Source organism: Patella vulgata, chromosome 2, assembly GCF_932274485.2.
Source record: "Patella vulgata chromosome 2, xgPatVulg1.2, whole genome shotgun sequence".
In the NCBI taxonomy this organism is placed as follows: Eukaryota; Metazoa; Mollusca; class Gastropoda; family Patellidae; genus Patella; species Patella vulgata.
Window position 1 is genome coordinate 7,979,995 of NC_065880.2, and position 23,393 is coordinate 8,003,387.

General features: G+C 35.3%; 1 protein-coding gene across 1 annotated transcript; it reads left to right on the forward strand.

Moving 5' to 3' along the window:
* Positions 1-7,221: 7,221 nt before the first annotated feature.
* Positions 7,222-23,067, forward strand: LOC126809981 (1-acyl-sn-glycerol-3-phosphate acyltransferase delta). The gene is made up of 9 exons (XM_050534868.2): positions 7,222-7,397; positions 13,237-13,426; positions 14,087-14,256; positions 15,275-15,442; positions 17,116-17,269; positions 18,882-18,984; positions 20,257-20,335; positions 21,095-21,293; positions 22,538-23,067. Exons 2-9 carry the CDS (start codon positions 13,243-13,245, stop codon positions 22,630-22,632), a joined length of 1,152 nt encoding a protein of 383 aa, XP_050390825.2. The 5' UTR covers positions 7,222-7,397; positions 13,237-13,242; the 3' UTR covers positions 22,633-23,067.
* Positions 23,068-23,393: the final 326 nt, after the last annotated feature.

Below are 23,393 nucleotides of genomic sequence, written 5' to 3' on the forward strand. Positions count from 1 at the left end.
GCCGGACTGGTGGGCCAAAGGCCCACCTGTCAGGTCATTGACCAAGGCCCACATTGACCAAGGAGGACTGGGCCATCTCCCCCCCCCCTCCCCAGGAAAATTTTGAAAATTGACAACCGCAAACCCATTTTCCAAGCATTTCAGTCATATTTTTCCTATCTATTCTTTCTCCTGTCCTGTGTCCTGTCCTCTCCTTCCTTCTTTCTTTTCTTCCCCCCCCCCTCTCCTTTCTTTCTCTTTTTTTTTCTTTTTCTTTTTTCTTTATAGGCTTAGGCCCACTTTTTTTTAATGAGCTTAGGTCCACGGACAGGTGGACCCAGTCCGGCACTGAATAACAGGCGGTATTATAGTAAATTCCATCATCATTAGGAAAAGTAGAAGACATTTCATAATGACATTCAGTGAATGATGTTTACTACGTCATAGTCGGAATCTTCGTATCATGTAGTAACAAGTATAATACAGTATTCTCCGGAAATAAGCTTTTACTCGATATACAGTGTCAATATGACGATAGTTAGGGATTATTTTCATAAAATATTTCTGCATCCATTCCCATTATACACAATTCTCCAGCAATCAGAAGACCATTCTATGTATTCTATGATCATATTGTAGCATCACTGTATACCGTAAACAACAATTGTTGTTTCTCCAGCAATCAGAAGACCATTCGATGTATTCTATGATCATATTGTAGCATCACTGTATACCGTAAACAACAATTGTTGTTTCTCCAGAAAGTGTTGTTTCTCCAGAATCTGCCATTTCACCGAAAATTGTTGTTGTTACGATCGCTTTAAATGTCTATGTTGAGTCATATGTGGCTGTATTTCATGGGTATATATACTATTCAAAAAAAGTAGGGGATATTTGATTTTTAAGTGTTATTAAAGTCACCTAATGAAACTGACGAAGAAACAAATGACAAAATGAAATGAAGTTCACATTCATCGATTTATTCCAAATGATCGTTAGACTAAGTAAGGCACAGACTGACCATTATAAGGGTAAAATGATAACCGGGGTCAAACAGCAAAGTTACCACAGCATCACAACCAAGTCAGTAACGGGTAAATCCTCCTCTGTTTGCCAAACAAGCATTGATCCGACGTGGCATACTCATATTGAGACGTCTAAGGTCATTTTGGTCCAGATTGTCCCATTCCTGTTGCAACGCAGCAGCAAGTTCTTGGACATTGGCAGGACGTTGTTGACGTTGACGTAACCTCTGTCCAAGCATGTTCCAGACATGCTCGATGGGGGAGAGGTCGGGACTCAGTGCTGGCCAAGGTAATGTGGTGATGTTCTGTTGTTGGAGGTAACCTGTAACGATCCTGGCCCTGTGACATCTTGCGTTGTCATCCTGGAAGATGAAACGGCGGCCATGACGTCGTGCGAACGGCACAACATGGACTGCCAAGATGTTGTCCCGGTAGTACTGGCCTGTAACACGCCCTGCAACAACATGTAAAGCCGTTCTTCCAGCAACAGTGATGCCTCCCCACACCATAACAGAACCACCCCCAAATCGATCATGTCTGATGACGTTAACGTCTTGGAAGCGCTCGTTTCGACGACGCCACACCCTCCTACGTCTGTCCAAAAAATCAACAGTGAACCTTGACTCATCTGAAAACATCACATTGCTCCAGCGTCGATTATCCCAGTGTTGACGATCCCTACACCAACGACGTCTTGCCTGAATGTGATGATCTCTCAAACAAGGGATCACGCGAGGCCGTCGGGCGCGAAGGTGACCCCTATGCAGTCGATTCCGAATCGTCTGGCCACTCACTCTCACACCAGTGTCTGTTTGAAGACGAGCGCTGATCTGATTTGCTGTGATGACACGATTTCTCAAGGCCAAGGTACGGATAAATCGATCCTGGGCTTGAGTTGTCGCCCTTGGTCGACGTGAGCGTGGTCTGTCCTGTACAGATTGTGTATCATGGTATCTGGACCATAGCCTGCTTATGACAGACTGAGAAACATTCATCGTCCGCGCCACAACCGCCTGTGTTGTGCCGATCTGTAGCATGCCAAGGGCACGTAACCTTTCATTTTGGGTAAGCCGACGCATATCAAAATTTGTTTTCTGGTCACTAAAACAATTAAACTGATGTTTCCACCCTGGAATTCAATGCCACAATGACTGTAACATTCAAAGTCAGAGTCGTGCAAATCTTGGGTTGGACCCCCATGATGATCCCAAGCATCACCTGCATTCCATGCGGTAGCTATTGGTGCGTTTGGGCGTCACATGTAACTGGAAATGTTTCTTCTGTTAGGTTCTATAGTGACTCTTTTCGTAGTCATTTGCATATTTTAGTATTATGCCCCCAAAATCAAATATCCCCTACTTTTTTTGAATAGTATACTAGAAAATATTGTTCTGTCCGACTCAGGATGGTGGGGTCTGCCAGTACGCCAATGCTCGTAACACACTGCAAATGGCGTATGCCCGTCGTCATTAGCCCGACGTTAAACCCAATTTTATTTCATTTCCAAGAGTTATTTATTACGGATCCCTCGATTTCTGTTCCTGTCACCATGCATCGGTATTAGAACACGATACGCCATCATTTACCGTTAATTTTCTTATTGGGTTCAGGATTTTGGTGCATCTGTATACGATCATGTTGATGTGAAGTTAATGAATGGATGGTAGACTGTTTTATAGTTCTATGTTTAGTTTAATCAATTTGATAACATCATGGACTGAGCATCGTGTTCATGTAATCACAACAATGAATAAACTCTACTTAATAATCCAATGGCGACCATCTATCAACTTTACCACACAGCTCTTCTAATGAATTAAAATGAAATGAAATGGGGTTTAGCGTCCCGCTGTTCTGTTGGGCTAATAAAGCTGTGCATTCGCCATGCAGGGAATTTTAGCCCTGGCGGCGGGGCTACGGCCTATTTCGAATTCAAGATTTCAACGATTCTTTTACGGGAACACCAATGTGCACACAGTACCTCGGTTTTTCGCCCCATTCAATTTCCCTTGCCATACCCTCTGTCCTGCACCACTGACAAGGGAAACCCAGGGATCGCACATGGGACCGCCAGGTTAGCTAGCCAACCCCCTACTTACTGATCCACCGTGACTCCACCTTCTAATAAGAACCGACAGCATATCAACATGTGATAATGCTTGTATGGTTTACAATGTCCGTGTATTTGTCTTCTATAAGTTTCTATCTAGTTGTTGTGTCAAGCTGTACTCTTGTTATTCCATCTCCATTCAGTGGTCTGGTATAGACCGACTGTGTTTAGGCATGTGTGATGATCATCTTCCTAACCTTCTGGGTTTCATATTCATTTCTTTACAACCCAACTGGGTTTTAACCCGTGACAATTAATTCCAACCAATTAATATAAAGACAGATCCGTTAATTCGCAGCACACTTGAAATTTATATAAAGCAGTAGAGCTAGATCGTATAGATTTGAAAATGCTAAAATGTGGAAAAAATGTTATTTCCTCAATTATAACTAAATTATTTAATGAAATACTTTCCACGTTAATATACCCCGATTCTTGGAGAAAAACATATATTACTTCACTACATAAAAAAGGTTACAAATCTGATCCCAATAATTATAGAGGTATTGCGATATCTGGTAATCTTTTTAATTCTCTGATCAATACTAGGTTAAAAACATTTATAGAAAGTAAGCTCTCCAATTTCCAGTTTGGGTTTAGAGAAAACCACCGAACATCAGACAATTTACTTATATTAAAAACACTGGTTTCAAAATACGTAAAAAATAAACAGGATAAAATATATGTAGCATTTGTTGATTTCCGTAAAGAGTTTGATTCTGTATGGAGACAAACTCTTCCCCTTAAGTTAGCTAAGGTATTGGAAAAAAAAGTGCTTCAATATAATCCAAGACTTATATAAAAGAACAATATCAACAGTGATATTAGAAGATCAGCTAGGCAGAGATTTTCAGATAGATATAGGTGTTAGACAGGGAGACTGTTCGAGTCCAACCTTGTTCAACATATTCATTGATGATATAAATGAGGTTTTCAATGAAGAATGTAAACCAGTAGAACTAGATACTATATCATTCAACAGTATTATGTTTGCTGATGATATCGTTTTGATCTCGAAAACTAAAGACGGTCTGCAAAAATGTCTCGACAACTTAGAAAATTATTCCGATGAGTGGAGACTAACTATAAATACCAATAAAACAAAAGCTATGTGCTTAACACACTCCAAATCAACAAATAACTCCCATAATTTTATTTATAATGGAAAATATTTAAAAAACGTTCATGAGTTCAATTATCTTGGAACCGTCATTTCAGACACTGGCTCCTGCTTAGCTGCCATGGATAACTTGACACAGAAAGGAAGTAAAGCATTTAACATTATGATTAGCAAGTTAACTAAAATAAATCCAGATCGATATCTTGTAAAGAAACTTTTTATCTCCCAAATTCGACCGATCATAACATATAATTCGTATATATGGTTTATGGATATGGACGAAAAACAACATAAAGCTAAAGAATTAAAATCATATTATAATAATTTATTGTCCAAAAAAAGGCTAAAAACAGATGTACTTTAAAAGACAAATATTTTGTTCATCTTTCTTATATAGATTCAACAATGATAGAAAAATTTAATATTAAAATGTGCAAATATACCTTAGACACAAGCAGAAAAAGTAGCAACATATATAGGCTGATGACTGAATGCCCATGGCATCTAGGTTTCGAATATTAGCCTCAAGTTTATCGTACAAACGTCGCAAATCCCGATAATTGTTAACATCTGATATCACCGGGATGTTAACCAAATCTGAAGTGTGTCTACTAATTATACGATGCCGATTTCCATATATACGTTTGAGAATGGCTATAGCATTTGAATAATTATCCGAAGTTAAAGATAGTCCAGCTATAGAGGTACGCGCATCACCGTTCAGAAAAGATTTTAAATAGTTAAATTTATCCACATCGGATAGCTGATGGTTATTATGTATAGAGTTCTCGAATGTATCCCAAAAGGGTTGCCACTGTGCGTAGTCCCCAGCAAAACTTTGGAGAGTCAATTTAGGTAACTTAACTTGAGGTTGAGTAGCTTTACCAGTAAAATTTTGAGACCCAGGCACATTTTGAGTTAGAGATTTGTCACCAATAACCGAATCAGAATCATGTACACTAATTACATCAGCATTTGGCTTGTCCGAATTATCCGATGGCGAATTTTGGCTATCTTTGACAGACTTAGGCCTAATATTCTCAAACTTTGATTCTAATTCTTGCAGTGTATGATGCAATATATTCAGAAAATTCATCCGCGATCTCAATTTCGTCAGATAATTTGTCAGCATGAGAAATTTCCATGATTTTTTCATCCAATTTTATCAATGTTTCAAGCTTCGCAGCCAATTTTGATTTATACCGAATTAGAGTATCCCTGGTTTCCAAATATGCACTCTCATCGACTTCAAGTTTCAAAATATCATTTAATTTTGAAATAATCTTTTTGACCGATGTTCGATGTCCATTTCTTTGAGCAATTTTGTGTTTGATAATCTCCTCAGCCATGATTTAAATAAGCCTGCGATTGTCCAATAAATCGAGAAAATTCTTACTGACTTTCTTGAGGTTGTACTTGACTAACTGAACACTTGAATAAAGACTGTATCTTGAGCCAAATTTTCAATTCTTGACAATGTTAGGGTGACCCACCATAAATAAATATCTCCATATATCTCGACAATTACGCCACAATATTTATATATATGCCAAGCCTCAAATCAGTTTCACACAATTATAGTCACTAAATAAACGATCATGTTGTACTACGTCTGATTGACAGGTCGAGATAATCAAGACTACTTTTTTACGAAACGTAACAGAAAGCTAGAACAAGAAATTGAATTTAGAAATAAGCACGTTAGGTAGCTCAACAATCGTTTTAAGAAGCTTGTAAAAGTAAAATGAAACTACTGCTAGTATCATGTTCCTGCCTAACCCGAGTGATTCAGATATATTATTTGTACTAAACCAAAAGATGCCGCTCTTAACGGTACAGTTAATGATAAAGCGATTTAAAAAATGAAACGAACGTAATTTCTAAATCTGCTGTAATAACCAAGAAGCTTAATTTAACTGCTATCCAAAATCGTCAACAATAAATTTTTTACGGCTGTAATAGTTGATAGATTTGTAGAGAATTGCACGTGCCATGGCTATTTATAGTATCATACTGTCAGAAAGTTGGTCTCGGCACGGCGAATGTGAACGCTTCAGTGGTAGTCTCGAACTATCAGCGGTGGACTGTATTTCTGTGAGTACATGGGCCACCCTATTCTTGAATGAGTGTCGATCCAGAATCCTGATTCAATCCGTCTCGTCGGACCATGTAGCGGCGGGCCTCCCTAGATTCACTGAATTATCACAATCCCCTTGAACTATGCCGACGAAGGCAGAAACAACAAAACCAGATTGAGTTTTAGAGCACAGAGTTATATTAGAATAAACATTCACAATTGGATAGACCCTTACCGCGATGGAATCAAACAAACGTACATGATAGAAATTGAACTGAGCTAAATCTGCACGTTTACATCTCGCCGGTAGTCCGTGCAGAGCGCGGGCTAAACTAGTGACGTAACATACATCTCGAACCACAAGTCACGTATCATGATCACCCAGTCTCTCACAAGTGGACGTTAAACCCCATTTCTCTCTATCTCTCTTTATAAAGCGCCAGTTTAGCGAAACACTGTGATGGTCGAATATCAAGATATAATAGAATTAAATATGAATGAGAAAAAAAGAAAGCTGACACTTTTATATTTAAATATGAAAAATATCAGTTTCTGAGTTTACAGGGAAAAAACAGGAACTTATTAATTTGAAATCTGAGCAAAAAAATTGCCCTAGCAAAATGTTTGACTTTAACTTAACTTTACTTTATAACGAAAAACTCTTTTGTGTTGTTTTTTGTTTATATAAGTTTGTTTTCTTTTCAAAAATACAAAGTGTTAAATAATATCAAATTATGTGTTAGTCCCGAAATGACCTAGTTTGTGTCGTCGAGTAGACGTTAATCCCAAATTTTTCTCTCGCAAACCAAAAACCCTAAAGATAGAGCAACTTTGTTAAAATAATTGTGCAAGGGGAAACAACTCCAATTTATAAATAAAAAAAGCGTCTGGTTAACCTAGGCTATGTTTATGGAACGTGTAGTGTGGCGACGATAATTGATAAGCTGTTTTTATTTACGGTTAATTGAACAGATTATCGGCGGACAGCAACTTGTGCAGGCATGATATTGTAACAGTGTTGTGGTTACCTACTACTAAAATAATCAATTCAAGACATAGCTGTAAACAATTAGGCGCACAGCACAGGTGAGAATTTCTGAATTTGTAATTGTGCCGATTCGGCGATATGACCACGCCCTCGTCCTATAACAACAACAACATCCATTTAGATGGTAGCAAGGTGTGTTTTATTTATTTAGCTGTGCAAGCGATTGAAGTATAAAAACGTAAAGATACATTAATACTTTTGAGGTCTTGATTGGATTTTAGGTCGATTTTTCACGATAATATAACTTTTAAGAAACGAACTGGCCACGAACTAATAACAGCATAAAAACTATTCAACTAAGCCATCATTTAGACGTCTCGATTATTGCATTGAATTTGAAATTCAAAACTAATCTGCTAATGTCAATGTAACGTACACCGTTTGTCTTTCAACTTGCGAAGTGTACTGTGTGAGGTGAGGGGTTTATTGAAATAAAACTGAACTGTGTTAGTCCCGAAATGACTTAGTTTGTGTCAAGTGAAAATTAAACCCCATTTTTCTCCCTCTCAGTCTCACAAATGGTACAGTTTGTAACGGTGACGTCATATTCTTATCTAGAGAGCATGTCCAATAAATACTCATTCATATTACATTTTTATATGCATTGCGACCCATTTGTGTCGATTTCTAGGTCCAAAATATTAGGGATTGAGCTCCTTTAATACAGCAAAGATGGTTATTGCTCAAGGCAACCTATTAAGGGTTCATTATATAATAATTAGATACAGAGGTGACAATTCTTGGTACAATATTTAAACATACATTATGCAAGAGGTAAATCTGCCTATTTTTGCAGGTCTTTCTTTTGGCCTGAAATATTATATAAACTGTTAATTAGACATTAATTAACTTATCCAAACCATAATCAACTCTCGATGCCAACGTTATCCTGCAATATTTACTGGATTTGAATACATTTTGTGATGGATGATTTAACGTTAAAATGGATAATAGTAAGTGCAGGGGGACTGCACCACACAAAATTTACACAAAAACAGATACACGGACAAGACATCATACTTAGAAAAACACAAACAGACAAACAATTCAAAAAAAGAAAATTGAAAAAAAAGTGAATAGATCCAGGGGCTAGCCGTTTAGTAATAATGATCGAGACTAGACCTAAAATTCAATCGCTGATATCTTGCGAGTGGAGCAATTTGAATGAAATTTTCAGCATATTCTATTTACATTATATATATTTTTTAACTATTATTGCTAGAACTGTCAGCTCTTTATCTAATCTCTCATAATTCCCCTTTAATAGCAAATTATATTAAATGAATATATTAAAAATTTCAGTCAACTTACATATTTTGTGCAAATTTAATAGCAAATAATATTAAATGAATATATTGAAAATTTCAGTCAAATTACTTTATTTTATGCAAAGGTAATAGCAATTATTCTTTTGATGTACATGTACTTGGAGATTAATGAATACAGTATTGACCATTAATTGATAATATAAACACCTGTTACTAAACGTTTATGTATATTTATAACAGCTTTCTATTATACTACATATACCCATTTATACATAAATACTGGAAGATCCTACAGAACATCTCATTATACAAAAATACAATTAACATCTCATTTAAATATGGGCCTATTAATATAGCCTCATTTAAATATATTATAGCCTATTCATGTAGGTCAACTCACATAACAAGAATCATTGTGTTATTGTTACATTCTATTCCCGATTAAACGTGACAAGGAGTAGGGTTGTCTGTCCAACCTTGTGGGTTTCCTCCCACTGCTAAAGACCCCTAGTTTGGGTTTTCTCTGGGTTTTTCTCAGTTTTTCTCCCACTGCTAAAGACCCCTACGCACAAGCAAATTATTGAAATAAAATTGAGCCATATGTTAGTCCCAAAATAACCTAGTTTTTGTGGAGTAGAGTTAAACTCTCTCTCGCTCTCTCTCTCTCTCTCTTCACCTACAATTTGATTAAAACACAGATCCTATTTCGTTTCGTTTTTTAAAGTTCAAAATTTCGTTTTAATTGTCTTTTACTACACCAGGATCTGGAAAAGTTGTTATCATTGAAGTGTTCTGGATAATGTGAGGGTTTAGGCAATGAAATGGTCTGTTTGGCGTGAGGTGCACGAAACTGTGGGTAATCCACTAGAAACATCAATGCTGATTGGTTAATCAAATGTCTGATGTCTAAAGGTCAAAAGCCGCTCATGTGACCTCTGACACAACCTGTATTTTTATCAGATTAAGTCATATTTTATTGAAATAATATACATCGTACAGAATATAGTTGGACTAACAGGCTAAAAGTGCCTTTTCTTGGCCTCATAACCCGAGTTTCGTGTACCTATTCTAATAAAAACTAAAAAGAGTATTGGTATTTTATTGGTCTGTCAGTATTATTAAGGGGTCATGTATTTTTTTAAAACTTTATTCAGAATGCTTGTTTCCAAATTATTTTTATTAATTAGTTTGGGATCCGTTCCACACGTTTTGAATGAATCAGTTTAGTAGATGTAGACATTGGTATATCGGGTAACCCAGATGTCCGGCAAAACATAATTTGACAATCATTTTAAAAACTTGTACTATCGTTACACTACATGTATTTGAGTAGTGGACCTGGTGGACGTGCATCTTTGCATGAAGTTATCAAACATCCACATTGTGCGACATGTGAAACGTTAATGATATAGGTATATAACTTATTTAATTATTGCACTCTAAACAGTGTACTCGTTTTTTTTTTTGGGGCCACCTGATATACATGTATACACTGTGCATGTATTCACATTATGTATGTTTTATGTCTAACCTAGAAATCTAATCGTAAATATTGTTCTTATCTTAAAAAGATAACCGCATACAATCTGCTAAAGATCCGTAATAAGGCGGATGTAACAATAATTGGGATTTAATCTTATAATTAATTATCTTGTCAGGGAGGAGAGAGAAATGGGGTTTAACGTCCCCTTGCCACAAACTAGGTCATTTCGGGACTAACATATGGTTCAATTTTATTTCAATAATTCGTTGACGCGTAGGGTTCTTTTGCACTTGCACTAGGAGGGAACCGGAGGACCAGGAGAAAACCCACAAGGTTGTCATGTACAACCAGGGAATCTATTATCTTGTCATAAATATACCAATGAATAGATTTTAACCTAATAATTAATTATTTTACCAAGTAATAATTTACAATTATGTAAGATTAGATAAAGAGTTGACAGTTCTCGCTATATTAGATATAAAATAGATAATGAAAATAGAATATGCTTAAAATTTCAAGCATATTGCCCCACTCTGAACCGAGATATTAGCTTTTGAATTTACAATTAAGATTAATTTAAAGGTACATATTGGGAGATTAGATAAAAGTTGAGAATTCTTGCTATAATTGTTAAAATATAGATAACCTAAATAGAATATGCTGAAAATTTCAGGCAAATTGCTCCACTCTGAACTGAGATAATAGTTTTTGAATTTTAGGCTAGCCTCGATCATCATTATTAAAGACTGTACAATAAAAAACAAAATCTCGATTATCCATTTTTACGTTTAATTAATTTTAAGTAAAATATATTACAATTCACTAAATATCTCAGGCTAGCGATGGCCTTGAGAGTTGCATAATGTCTAATATAATTTAGATAACATTTCAGGACTAAAGAAAGACCTGCAATAGGCAGATTTAGCTCTTGTGTAATGTATGTTTAATAAACTTCTAATTAATGTAGTTACCAGTAGATTGAAGCCATCATGTTACATAAGGTTGTACATGTAGGTCTTAGGGGGAGAGTTTAGTAGATCATTTATTAAATATTAAATAATCAATTTTAGCGTGGAATAAGCTGTGACCAGTTTGATATTATATGTTAAATAATCAATTTTAGCATGGAATACGCTGTGACCAATTTAATATTATATGTTAAATAATCAATTTTAGTGTTAATGCACAGAGCTTTTAAAGTGACAATCACACTTTTGCTGTAACTAAATAAAATGTCCCAATCTTCATTCTGTTCAACAAATTGTACTATTAAATAATATTCCAATTTATTGGTGCTATATATTTCATCTTAAAAAACCTATTTTAAAAACATCGGAAAAATTCCGGTAGGCCAGCGGTGTTCTCACAGATTTCACTATTAATGGGACTGGAAAAACTTTCTACAGACCGGGAAAAAGGGGAACCCCATTGTAGCCATGCAGAGGTATTACAGGAGTTAAGTCAAGCGAATTATTAAAATAAAATTAAAACCATATGTTAGTCCCGAAATGACCTACATGTAGTTTGTGTCGAGTGGACGTTAAACCCCATTTCTCTATCTCTCTTAATGAATTTGTGTTTATACAGGTATAGATCGGTAATTTTAGAATAGACAATAGTCCTACGTCTACCATATTTGACAATGAAATAGGGTTTGATGTCTTACTTTTCTGGGGCAGCTACGGTGGCTCGCTAGTCTGGAGGTCGCGGGTTCACTCCCGGTGTTGGCCGAGAAAATTTCATCATGTTTTTCCAGCGCGGTTTCTCCTTGTCAGTGGTGCTGGATGGAGGGTCTGACGAGGAGAGCTGTCTAGGTGTTCGGATAGGACAAAAAAATGAGGTCATGTTTACACGTTGGGGCGCATGTAAACGATCCCTTTGCAGTTGGAGTTCAATATAAGAGTAGGCCATAGCGCCGCTGTCCGGGCAAGGAATAGGAGGTTCCAGGAACAATCCTAGTGTTGCTTGAAAATGTTGTTCAGTATTTTCCGACCCGGTATTCCCTTGTCATTGGTGCAGGACGGAGGGCTTGTGCCCCCTGGCCAGGAACATCATCTAGTCAATCATATGGCACAGAAACTTTGACAGGAGGATTCTGAAATAATTGCAGATCGGAGCAATGCTGTCTTATCAAAATATCACTTATAACACACTGCTTGGCATCTGCCTGTCTTCAACTGAATTTCATGTTTTGGGTTAGAAAGTACTTCTCATGAATTCAGTGGGTGCTAAAACATAGATTTCAATACTAGATCAATCTTCTGTCATATCGCGAAGCTCAAATGGCAAGAATCCCATGAGGTCTGGTCGCGTTGTCATGCTCTTATTCGAAAGAGAACATGAAAAACTACCTGTATGCTAATTTTCATGCTTTTGTAAAAAAGTAATCGATTTTTCACCCAAGTACACATGACTAGAGAGGGTATATTCAGACTGGTTTATAAGAGGTCCGAAATTCCTTCACAACGAAATGTGGTGTCTGATGAATATATATGTATTCTATATAAGGTTACTTCTTAATCACGTGATCACTATTTCAATTGTTGAACCCCTCTATTGTTAATTAGAGTTTCGTGTATACAAGAGATGAATAAAACGTGTTTGATTAGATTCGTATGTGTGTATTTTAACTTGAGTTAAATCCGATGCAATCCTTGAGATATATGACCCGGGAGATATAACACCAAACTGTATGATGTATGGGAGATGGTAATCGTAGGCTGGTTGGGGAGGTTTGGGTACTGTATTTCCGGAGTCCAAAATGGCCGCTTTATTACAATGAGTATTTTGGGGAATACTAACCCTAATCCCAGCCATTTTAAGAGTGGTAAAAGGTAACTTGGATCCTCGTTCAGTCTTCTAAAAAGGGTTTGAGTTAGGGTTGGGGTTAGTATTCCCCAAAATTCTCATTTATATAAATCTGGCATTTTGGACTCCGGAAACACCCAAACCACCCCAACCAGCCTACAATTAGCATCTCCCATGCTGTATCTATGGCTTCATAAGCCCGGTTGATTTTAAAAAGGAGGTCGTAACTCCTTATTTTATTTTATTTTACTAGTATTTACTTTCCTGTTAAAAATTACTTACTTTGTAAAATAAACTCTTTTTTTTCTGTTACAGTGAAAGATGGGTGTTGTAGAACGTTTAAAGTTAGGTGTGACATTATTAGGGTTTTTGACGTTGGCGTATACGTATATAGCTGCAGGATTTATTATCTGTGCTTTGATGTTATGTTCCTGTGTTATTTGGCCGATCAATAAAACTATATATAGAATTATTAACGTACATCTAGGATACTGTTTTTGGTCATGTAAGTATAAATTCTGTTTTAAAGTAATATTTTTTCGCCCCTGTCCGTCCGGCATCCACAATTTCTTGTGAACATTTTACAGACAACATTTATCAATCATCTACTTGTTTTGAAATTGATAAATGTTGTTTACATTAGTGAGATGAAGAAGCCTATCAATCTGATTAAAGAACAGATCTATATTTCGTTTTGTTTTTTATACTTTCAATGGCCTGCACTACATGAAGATTTGACCAGAGACAACAACATTATCCCCAAAGGCCTACAGATTAGTTTTTTAATCCTTTGATCTTGTTGTTGTCATGCATGGTTTCTGAATTGTTGTTATTGCTTGTCTATATATAATTGCTCTACACACTTGTTACTGTACTTGCTTGAAAACATTGAGAGAATTCTCTTCGAAACGTCGCCCAAATAAATCAGTAATTGTTCTTCCATAAGTATGTGTTATAGTTTATTTGACCAGTTGTAGTAGAAGTTAGTGTCAGGGGTCATACAAACGGCTTTTGACCCTATGACGTCCAACAGTTGATTAACCAATCAGTGTTGATGTTTCTAGCGAACTTCAGAGTGTATCTTTAACGCTTCCTTGTAGGTGGCATGATGGTAGAGGGTCGTTTACTGGGACCAAGTATGATATAAAGATTGATATTATTTCAGTTTATACATTTTTGGGAGATTGGTGGTCGAATTCAACATGTTTATTATACATGTCCGAAGAGGATCACAAATTAATGGGAAAAGAAAATGTATTATGTATGCAGAATCATCGTTACGAAATAGATTGGTTAATGACGGGAATGGTAGCTGATCATTTTAATATGCTGGGGGTAAGCTTGCAATATTTTATATTTTAATATGCTTGGGGGGGGGGGGGTAAGTTTGCAATATTTTGATATTCTGGGGCAGGGCTGTCAAAAAAATATTTTTATATCGATATATTGCAATACAATCATCCATGATACACTGTATCGATACATTTTTGCCATATCAATATTTTTCTACTTTTTTTTATATTCAAATGTTAGCTAGACTGTTTATGAAAACTTCATAATCAGTCATATTATTTAGGCTTTGCAGTAAACAATAAGTTCTCAAAGACAAGACCAAAGTTGTAAAAACAAATAAAGTGAAATGTGTATTCACATAATCAGTCATATTATAGGTTTTGCAGTAAACAATAAGTGTCCAAGACCAAAGTTGTAAAAACAATAAAACTATTCAAAATAAAACTGTGCTTTGTGATAGTTCCTGACTTTATAGAAGTATTGCAATGCTGCAATCAGGCCCGTAACTAGCTCAGAGCAACAAGGGGGGCATAACTCAGGGGTGCTGTAATAATGACGGACAATGTATGTCTATTTTTTTTTTTTTCATTATGGGGATTGGATGGCTGAATGGTTAGCGTGCGCGCGCTGTATCATAAAGTCTGTCATTGAGTCGACTGGCGTGGTTTCGAATCCCCGGTTGTACGTGACAAGGAGCAGGGTCGCCTGTCCAACCTCGTGGGTTTTCTCCGGGTCCTCCGGTCTCCTGCCACTGCTAAAGACCCCTATGCGCAAGCGAATTATTGAAATAAAATTAAACCATATGTTAGTCCTGAAATGACCTAGTTTGTGTCGAGTGGACGTTAAACCCTATTTCTCTCTCTCTCTCTCTATTTTTTTATGGTCCAAAATTTTTTCACAGGAGGGGGGAGGGGGGGTGCTTTTAGAGATAAGTACATGGAGCCAAGTAGTGCTTCTATAAATTTGATTCTTCCTTCTTTCTATCAAAATGTGCTTTTCGGGAATAACACTGCTATATAGATTTAATTTAAGACCTTGATATTATTCTACTATTTTCCAGAACCATAAAGTTTACTCGAAGAATTCCCACAAGTATGTACCATTAGTTGGTTGGACGTGGTATTTTACGGAAAGTCTTTTCTTAAAGAGAAATTGGCAGGAAGATAAAACTATCTTAAAAACTGGATTAAAAAATCTCACTTGTTATCCTAAAGATTATCCAGTTACTGTAAGTAGCCTTATATTTTAGTTTATCTATATAACTATTTCTTACTGCAAGTAGCCTTACATTATAGTTTATCGATATAACTACTTCTTCAACCATTTACTGTAAGTAGCCATACATTATAGTTTATTGATATAACTACTTCTTTAACTAGTTACTGTAAGTAGCCTTTAAGTAGCCTTACATTATAGTTTATATAACTACTTCTTTAACCAGTTACTGTAAGTAGCCTTACATTATAGTTTATCTATATAACTACTTCTTTAACCAGTTACTGTAAGTAGCCTTACATTATAGTTTATAGATATAACTACTTCTTTAACCAGTTACTGTAAGTAGCCTTACATTATAGTTTATTGATATAATTACTTCTTTAACTAGTTACTGTAAGTAGCCTTACATTATAGTTTATCGATATAACTACTTCTTTAACCAGTTACTGTAAGTAGCCTTACATTATAGTTTATCGATATAACTACTTCTTTAACCAGTTACTGTAAGTAGCCTTTAAGTAGCCTTACATTATAGTTTATCTATATAACTACTTCTTTAACTAGTTACTGTAAGTAGCCTTACATTATAGTTTATTGATATAACTACTTCTTTAACCAGTTACTGTAAATAGCCTTACATTATAGTTTATTGATATAACTACTTCTTTAACCAGTTACTGTAAGTAGCCTTACATTATAGTTTATTGATATAACTACTTCTTTAACCAGTTACTGTAAGTAGCCTTATATTATAGTTTATCTATATAACTACTTCTTTAACCAGTTACTGTAAGTAGCCTTACATTATAGTTTATCTATATAACTACTTCTTTAACCAGTTACTGTAAGTAGCCTTACATTATAGTTTATCGATATAACTACTTCTTTAACCAATTACTGTAAGTAGCCTTATATTATAGTTTATCTATATAACTACTTCTTTAACCAGTTACTGTAAGTAGCCTTACATTATAGTTTATCTATATAACTACTTCTTTAACCAGTTACTGTAAGTAGCCTTACATTATAGTTTATTGATATAACTACTTCTTTAACTAGTTACTGTAAGTAGCCTTACATTATAGTTTATCGATATAACTACTTCTTTAACCAGTTACTGTAAGTAGCCTTACATTATAGTTTATCGATATAACTACTTCTTTAACCAGTTACTGTAAGTAGCCTTACATTATAGTTTATCTATATAACTACTTCTTTAACCAGTTACTGTAAGTAGCCTTACATTATAGTTTATCTATATAACTACTTCTTTAACCAGTTACTGTAAGTAGCCTTACATTATAGTTTATCGATATATCTATATAACTACTTCTTTAAACATGCATTATGTAATGCTACAGTAGGTTCAAGGCGTTATATGACCATTCACCAAAATATATCAAAGATCTGATTACCCCATATAAATCCACAAGAACTCTTAGATCCACAGATAAACAATTTCTGTATCAATCATCCGTGAATCTTGAAATTACAAAAATATCTTTCTCGTTCTCTGCTCCTCTCTTATGGAATTCATTGCCTTACAACATTAAAACCATTGACCCCATGGATGGATTTAAATCTCATCTAAGGGCATTCCTGTTTACAGAAGTGTTTCCGTAGCTCAATACAGACAACTTGAAAAGTGCAATAGAAACTTATTATTATTATTATTATTTTTAGTTATACATGTATCCTGAAGGAACACGATTTACAGAAGAAAAACATAAAGCTAGTTTAGAAGTGTCAAGGTCAAAAGGTTATCCTGATATGAAACACCATCTATTACCACGACCAAAAGGTTTAATGGCATTTGTTCGAGACATGAGAGGAAAATGTAAGTATATAGTTAGCTTGATGATTTCTTTAAATGCACATAAAAAATCCCTTGGCAGTTGGAATTCGATATAAGAGCAGGCGATAGTGCCACTAACTGGGTAAAATTTCCCTCATAGCACACTGTATGGCGTATGCCCGTCTTCATTAGCCCAGTAGAAGGAGCAGAACAGTACGTTAAACTCCATTTCATTTCATTTTTTTGATGATTTATTTAGTCTGGAAATAAACAGGACACGATTCTGTGGAAATCAATTTTTGTTTCAATCTGATTAAAACACAGATCCTATTTCCTTTCGTTTTTATAGTTCAAAATTTACTTGTCTTTACTACACTAGGATCTGGAAGCGTTGTTAAATAACCTGCATTCTGGATGATGTGAACTATAAGCCAATGAAACAGTCTGTTACGGCAAGCTTTTGGCGTGAGGTGCACAGAACTGTGGGTAATCCACTAGAAACATCAATGCCGATTGGTTAATAAAATGTCTCATGTCATAGGGTCAAAAGCTGCATGCATGACCTCTTACGTGACCTGCCAAAACAACTCGTCAGATCTTCATATAGTGTAGGCCATCGAAAGTATAAAAAAAAACTAAACGAAATATATATCTGTATTTTAATAAGATTGATTTTTGTTTATTACTGAGCAACATTTTGTATAGGCTTCTCTACTTTTGAACAAGCAATGTTACAACAATTATAAAATTATAATTCCAAGGTAGTTATGAATAAACCTTTCACTGAAAGTGGTAGAAGGGTGGAGCAATCCCTGTAACAGTGCAAGTAAGCCTGGCTTCAAACCGCAAAAAAAACAAACAAATCCTGGTAAACAATCCAAAAAAGATTAATCCTTGAGCAACAGACTTGACAAGACTGTGTGACAATGTCTTGGATTAAGTATGGTTTAATGGTAGAGAGAGAGAGAGAGAGAAATGGGGTTTAACGTCCACTCGACACAAACTAGGTCATTTCGGGACTAACATATGGTTTAATTTTATTTACATAATTCGCTTGCGCGTAGGGGTCTTTAGCAGTGGGAGGAAACCGGAGGACCCGGAGAAAACCCACGAGGTTGGACAGGCGACCCTACTCCTTGCCACGTACAACCGGGGACTCGAAACCACGCCAGTCGACTCAGTGACAGACTTTATGATTAATGGTTTAATGTTTCGAGAGCGAGACATTAAGTAATATATTGATACTGCACGAGGCGTTAGTCGAGTGTTGTTTCAATATATTACGCAATGTTTTTAGCTCAAGACCATTAAACAACTTAAAATACAGACACTATCCAGCACGTGTTTTTCAATGAAATATGTCACGCAAGTCCAATATTTCATCTAGTATAGATAATAATATACAATTAGCAAGTTGCCCATACATTAATGGAAATAATGGTACCCAACATTAAAGGATGATGTCACATCTATATTTTAAATTGTATTGCCAAGTTTGTTGTCTGGGGATTCATATTTTTTAAATTGATGGGACATTGTATACAACAATTACATTAACTTGCCAATAATGACCAATCAGAGACAATCAACTTATTTACTTCAGCATTATCCAATAAAATCTTTTTCAAAATGTATTTATTTCTATGATTTTCAGTTGACTCAGTACTTGATTCTGAGATCTTGTTTGCTGAACATCCCAAGCCGTCAGTTTGGACCATAGCTCAACGTATACCTGTTACAGCTCATATCTATATGAAGTAGGCCATTTATGTACAGTTAATCCTTTCAATAAGAACATCTGCATTAGGAGGCCATTTATATATACAGTTAATCCTTTCAATAAGAACACCTTTATTAGGAGGCCATTTATATATACAGTTAATCCTTTCAATATGAACACCTGGATTAGGAGGCCATTTATATATACAGTTAATCCTTTCAATAAGAACACCTGTCATAGGTGACCACCTATAGAATCCTTGAGTGAAATTTAGTGATTGAGCACATTAAAAAACACAACACAATTTATATGGGATACAATCACTGGTTTGTACACATAACACGACGTTTCGACAAGTATTCTCTTATTGTTGTCAAGCATAACAAGTACAAAAATGATAAGAGAATACTTGTTGAAACATTGTGCTATATGTGTATAAACCAGTGATTGTTTTCCATATAAATGGTGTTGTGTTGTGTGTGTGTGGGGGGGGGGGGACCTCCTGTACAGTTAATGCATTCAGTGATAACACTTGTCATAGGAGACCTCTCATCAAGTGTATTCATGTAGTCTTGTGTTCTCATGATATAAGCCTGGTTAAATGGACAAACATTCCCTCAAATTTCATCCAAACTGTCAGATTAAAGTGTGTTGCTAGTCTGGATACAAATAATGTTGGAAAACAATGATTAATGATTTGACTTAATCCTGGCCCAGAGTTCACAAAGCATTCTCAGACTTAAGTTAAGAATATACTCAACTTTCAATCACTGTTATTGTTTACTTCAAAACCTAAATAATATGAACAGTCTAGCTAACATTCAATCACTGTTATTGTTTACTGCAAAGCATAAATAATATGACTGATTATAAAGTCTTTATAAACATTCTAGCTAACATTTGAATATAAAATAAAAGTAGGAAAATATTGATACAGCAAAAATGTATTGATACAGTATCGCGGATGATCGAATTGCAATATATCGTTATAGCAATATGTTTTTACAGCCCTAATATACGTATGTATAAGAATAGATCTATCTGTACACTATGATGTATATAAACTTAAATTAAATTAAATTTTTGTATTGTTCGTAGACTTTTTTCCAAGTTATTTCTTTTAATTGTGGATCTATTTTTCAACGTAAATGTTCTTTATATATGTATATCTTCTTTTTTCACGATGCTCTGTGATATTTTATTGTTTTTCGCTTTATGTTGTTTCACCTATTGAGATGTATGTTGATGTAATTGGCGTTAAATAATAAATAATATTACTATAAGAATATATCTATTGATATATTTTTAGACGTTATAAAATAGAAGATATACCAGTAGAAACAGATCAAGAATGTGCTGAATGGTTGAGAGATCTCTATCTTAAAAAGGTCAGTTTTAACAAAAAACATCTTTATTTAATTGTTTGCAGCTTTTTTTGCATTACAGTAATAAAACCCATTTCATTTATTCTTGCATATTATTTGATTGAATTTATATGCCAACATTAAATGTGGTCAAGTATTGCCGTCCAGCTCTATTTTCAGTATTGCATTGCCATCTCTGTCTTTGTTGTAAACTATTTTCTTTGTGTGGATCTTTCTTCGTCACGTGATTAAGTTGGAAGTTCTTCTACTTCTATTACCTGTTCAGTAATCGCTGACTGTACTTTGTAGTTTCACTTAATTAATCTGAGAAAACTATTAAATTGTCATAAATAACACGGATCGATAATTCTTTAATTACAAAACAAAAATGATATCGGTTTCACGGTTTATTTTCTTCATCGCATGATTTGAAGTAGGTTTCTTGATTTGCCCAGTGCATTTTTGATTTTTTATAATCAAAGTAAAATAATAAAGCCACATGCTGTCTGTGTAAGGTAGGTAGAGGCGGCAACCTCTGGGGTAACAACAAATATGCTTACCCATCTCGAACACCTTAAAACAGAATGTAGTTTGATACTAGCATGATTCGTGATGTCACCATATTGTGATACATATCATATATCGGTTTGCCATATCATCAATACATATCATATTGAAAATGAACTGTATCGATACAGACCTATTTAGAATACAATAACTCACGATCATACATAACATTCTTGACATCCCCTAGATATATTTGTATTATTTTATGTTTTTCAGGATAAGATGTTTGATGAGTTTATTAATAATGGGAAGCTACAAGGAGTTCCGTACAAAATACCCAAAAGTTATAAAAATATAATGAACGCCTTCTTCTGGATGTTGGTCACGTGTCTTCCATTGTTCAATTTAATCGCAGGAATCATAATCTCAGGAACTTTTTTCTCTAGAATAATTCTAGTCCTGGCTTTTATTACAGGTATGATGATTATTATTTTTTACATCCCACTTCTACCTCGTTGTCAGTGGCAACCTTTGATAAAACTGTCCTGTTTATTTCCAATACAAGCATAAAAGTATCCGTGTATCAGAAATGAACAGTACGCTTTCCAGAAAGAGTACTGTTCATTTCCGACAAACAAACACTTTTATACAAGCATTGAAAATAAGCAGGGTGAAAACAAACACCTAGAAAGTCATAAATTTTATTACAAATAAATTTCAACGGATGAACCATCCGCCAATGCACACTTCACCGGGATTGACCCACGTTGTGCAGTGTCCTTTACACAGCTTTACATAACGTTTAATTTAATTGCAGTCCTCTACGCCAGGGACAAGTTGTTTTGACAGTGAGGTTGGCTCTATGTTCACCGACTTCGTCAAAACAACTTCGTCTTTCAATACGGAGTGCAGTCTAAAAAAACATGGGACTGTTTTACGCTCAGGGTAATGCAGCAAGACGCACGTGTAAATACTACTCAGGTCGTTTCTCCACTGCGAAATCAGTCTACAACAAAATGTAAAGTGAGGCACAGAAAGGGATAAATGAAAGAGCAGAAAGTATTTGTCACATTTCCCTTGCACGACTCGATAATAAATACAATTTTTCACATTTCACTTCACAATACTCGATAGAAATGTGATGTAAGTGATTTACATGTATTAGCACCTTTCCTCTGTGTATCGGTGAAGATCTGGATAGTTTTGGTCGGGGACTGCCTCGGCTGAGCCCCTCGACCAAAACTGTCCTGATATTCACCGATACACCTCAGAAAGTGTGCTAATAACTACTACGTGTGTGCTTTAGGTCATACGGTCTGTCGTTGAGTCAACTGGCGTGGTTTTGATCCCAAGACCTGACCGCACAAGCAAATTGTGGAAATAAAATCGTATCGTATGTTAGTCCCAAAATGATCATTAAATCCCATTACACTCTATCACATAAAAATCATAATACACTATCGGATGATCCTGCACGGTCCGGGTTGTGTCCGTAACTTTGAAAACGGAAGCTGTAGGCCAACCCCACCTAGCCCATATTACTCCCTGATCCGAGCCACCCCTATACACCAAATTTCAGCCTCAGGACAGCCCTAGTGTAGCCGCCAACCCCGAACAGACAAACAGATAGACAAAGGAAAGTCACAAACATTAGCACATAATTGTCTCAAAATCTGAATCGGATTTGCAACATGTTTTCATTTCTTTTTTTTTTTTCAGTTATCATTTTGTTTCGATTGATTATGTCCGTCACAGAAATTGACTCAGGATCCAAATATGGTCATAAAACATCAACCAATGGAAAAACAGAATAGACCATTTGTAATGTCTACCTATATATAATAACCAATCATTTACAAGCTTACTAGTTATAACCGTACTGTTGAGTGACCTGGGATAAACACAGTTTCAATTTTCAATATGATGTGTAGAATATGCTATTTCGATATCGGTAATAACTTTTCGTTAATAACTCTCGATGCCATCTGATGCTAGAGATTTTCAGTGGATTTAAACATGATTTGCATTTAATAATTTAGTTAATAAATGGATAATCAAGACTTTGTTTGCTATCGTAACAACGGTAGCAATGACAAACCGAGACCTCGCTATATTCGGCATACAACCCTAACGTCACTCAGAATGAAGTAATCTTACTGAAATTTTCAACATGTTCCCTTTTCATTATCTATTTTATAACTATTATAGCGAGAACTGTCAGCTCTTTATCTATTTTATATAACTATTATAGTAAGACTGGCCAGCTCTTTATCTATTTTAAAACTGTTATAGCGAGAACTGTCAGCTCTTTATCTATTTTATATAACTATTATAGTAAGAACAGCCAGCTTTTTATCTATTTTATATAACTATTATAGCGAGAACTGTCAGCTCTTTATCTATTTTATATAACTATTATAGTAAGAACGGACAGCTCTTTATATATTATATAACTATTATAGCGAGAACTGTCAGCTCTTCATCTATTTTATATAACTATTATAGTAAGAACAGCCAGCTTTTTATCTATTTTATAACTATTATAGTAAGAACAGCCAGCTTTTTATCTGTTTTA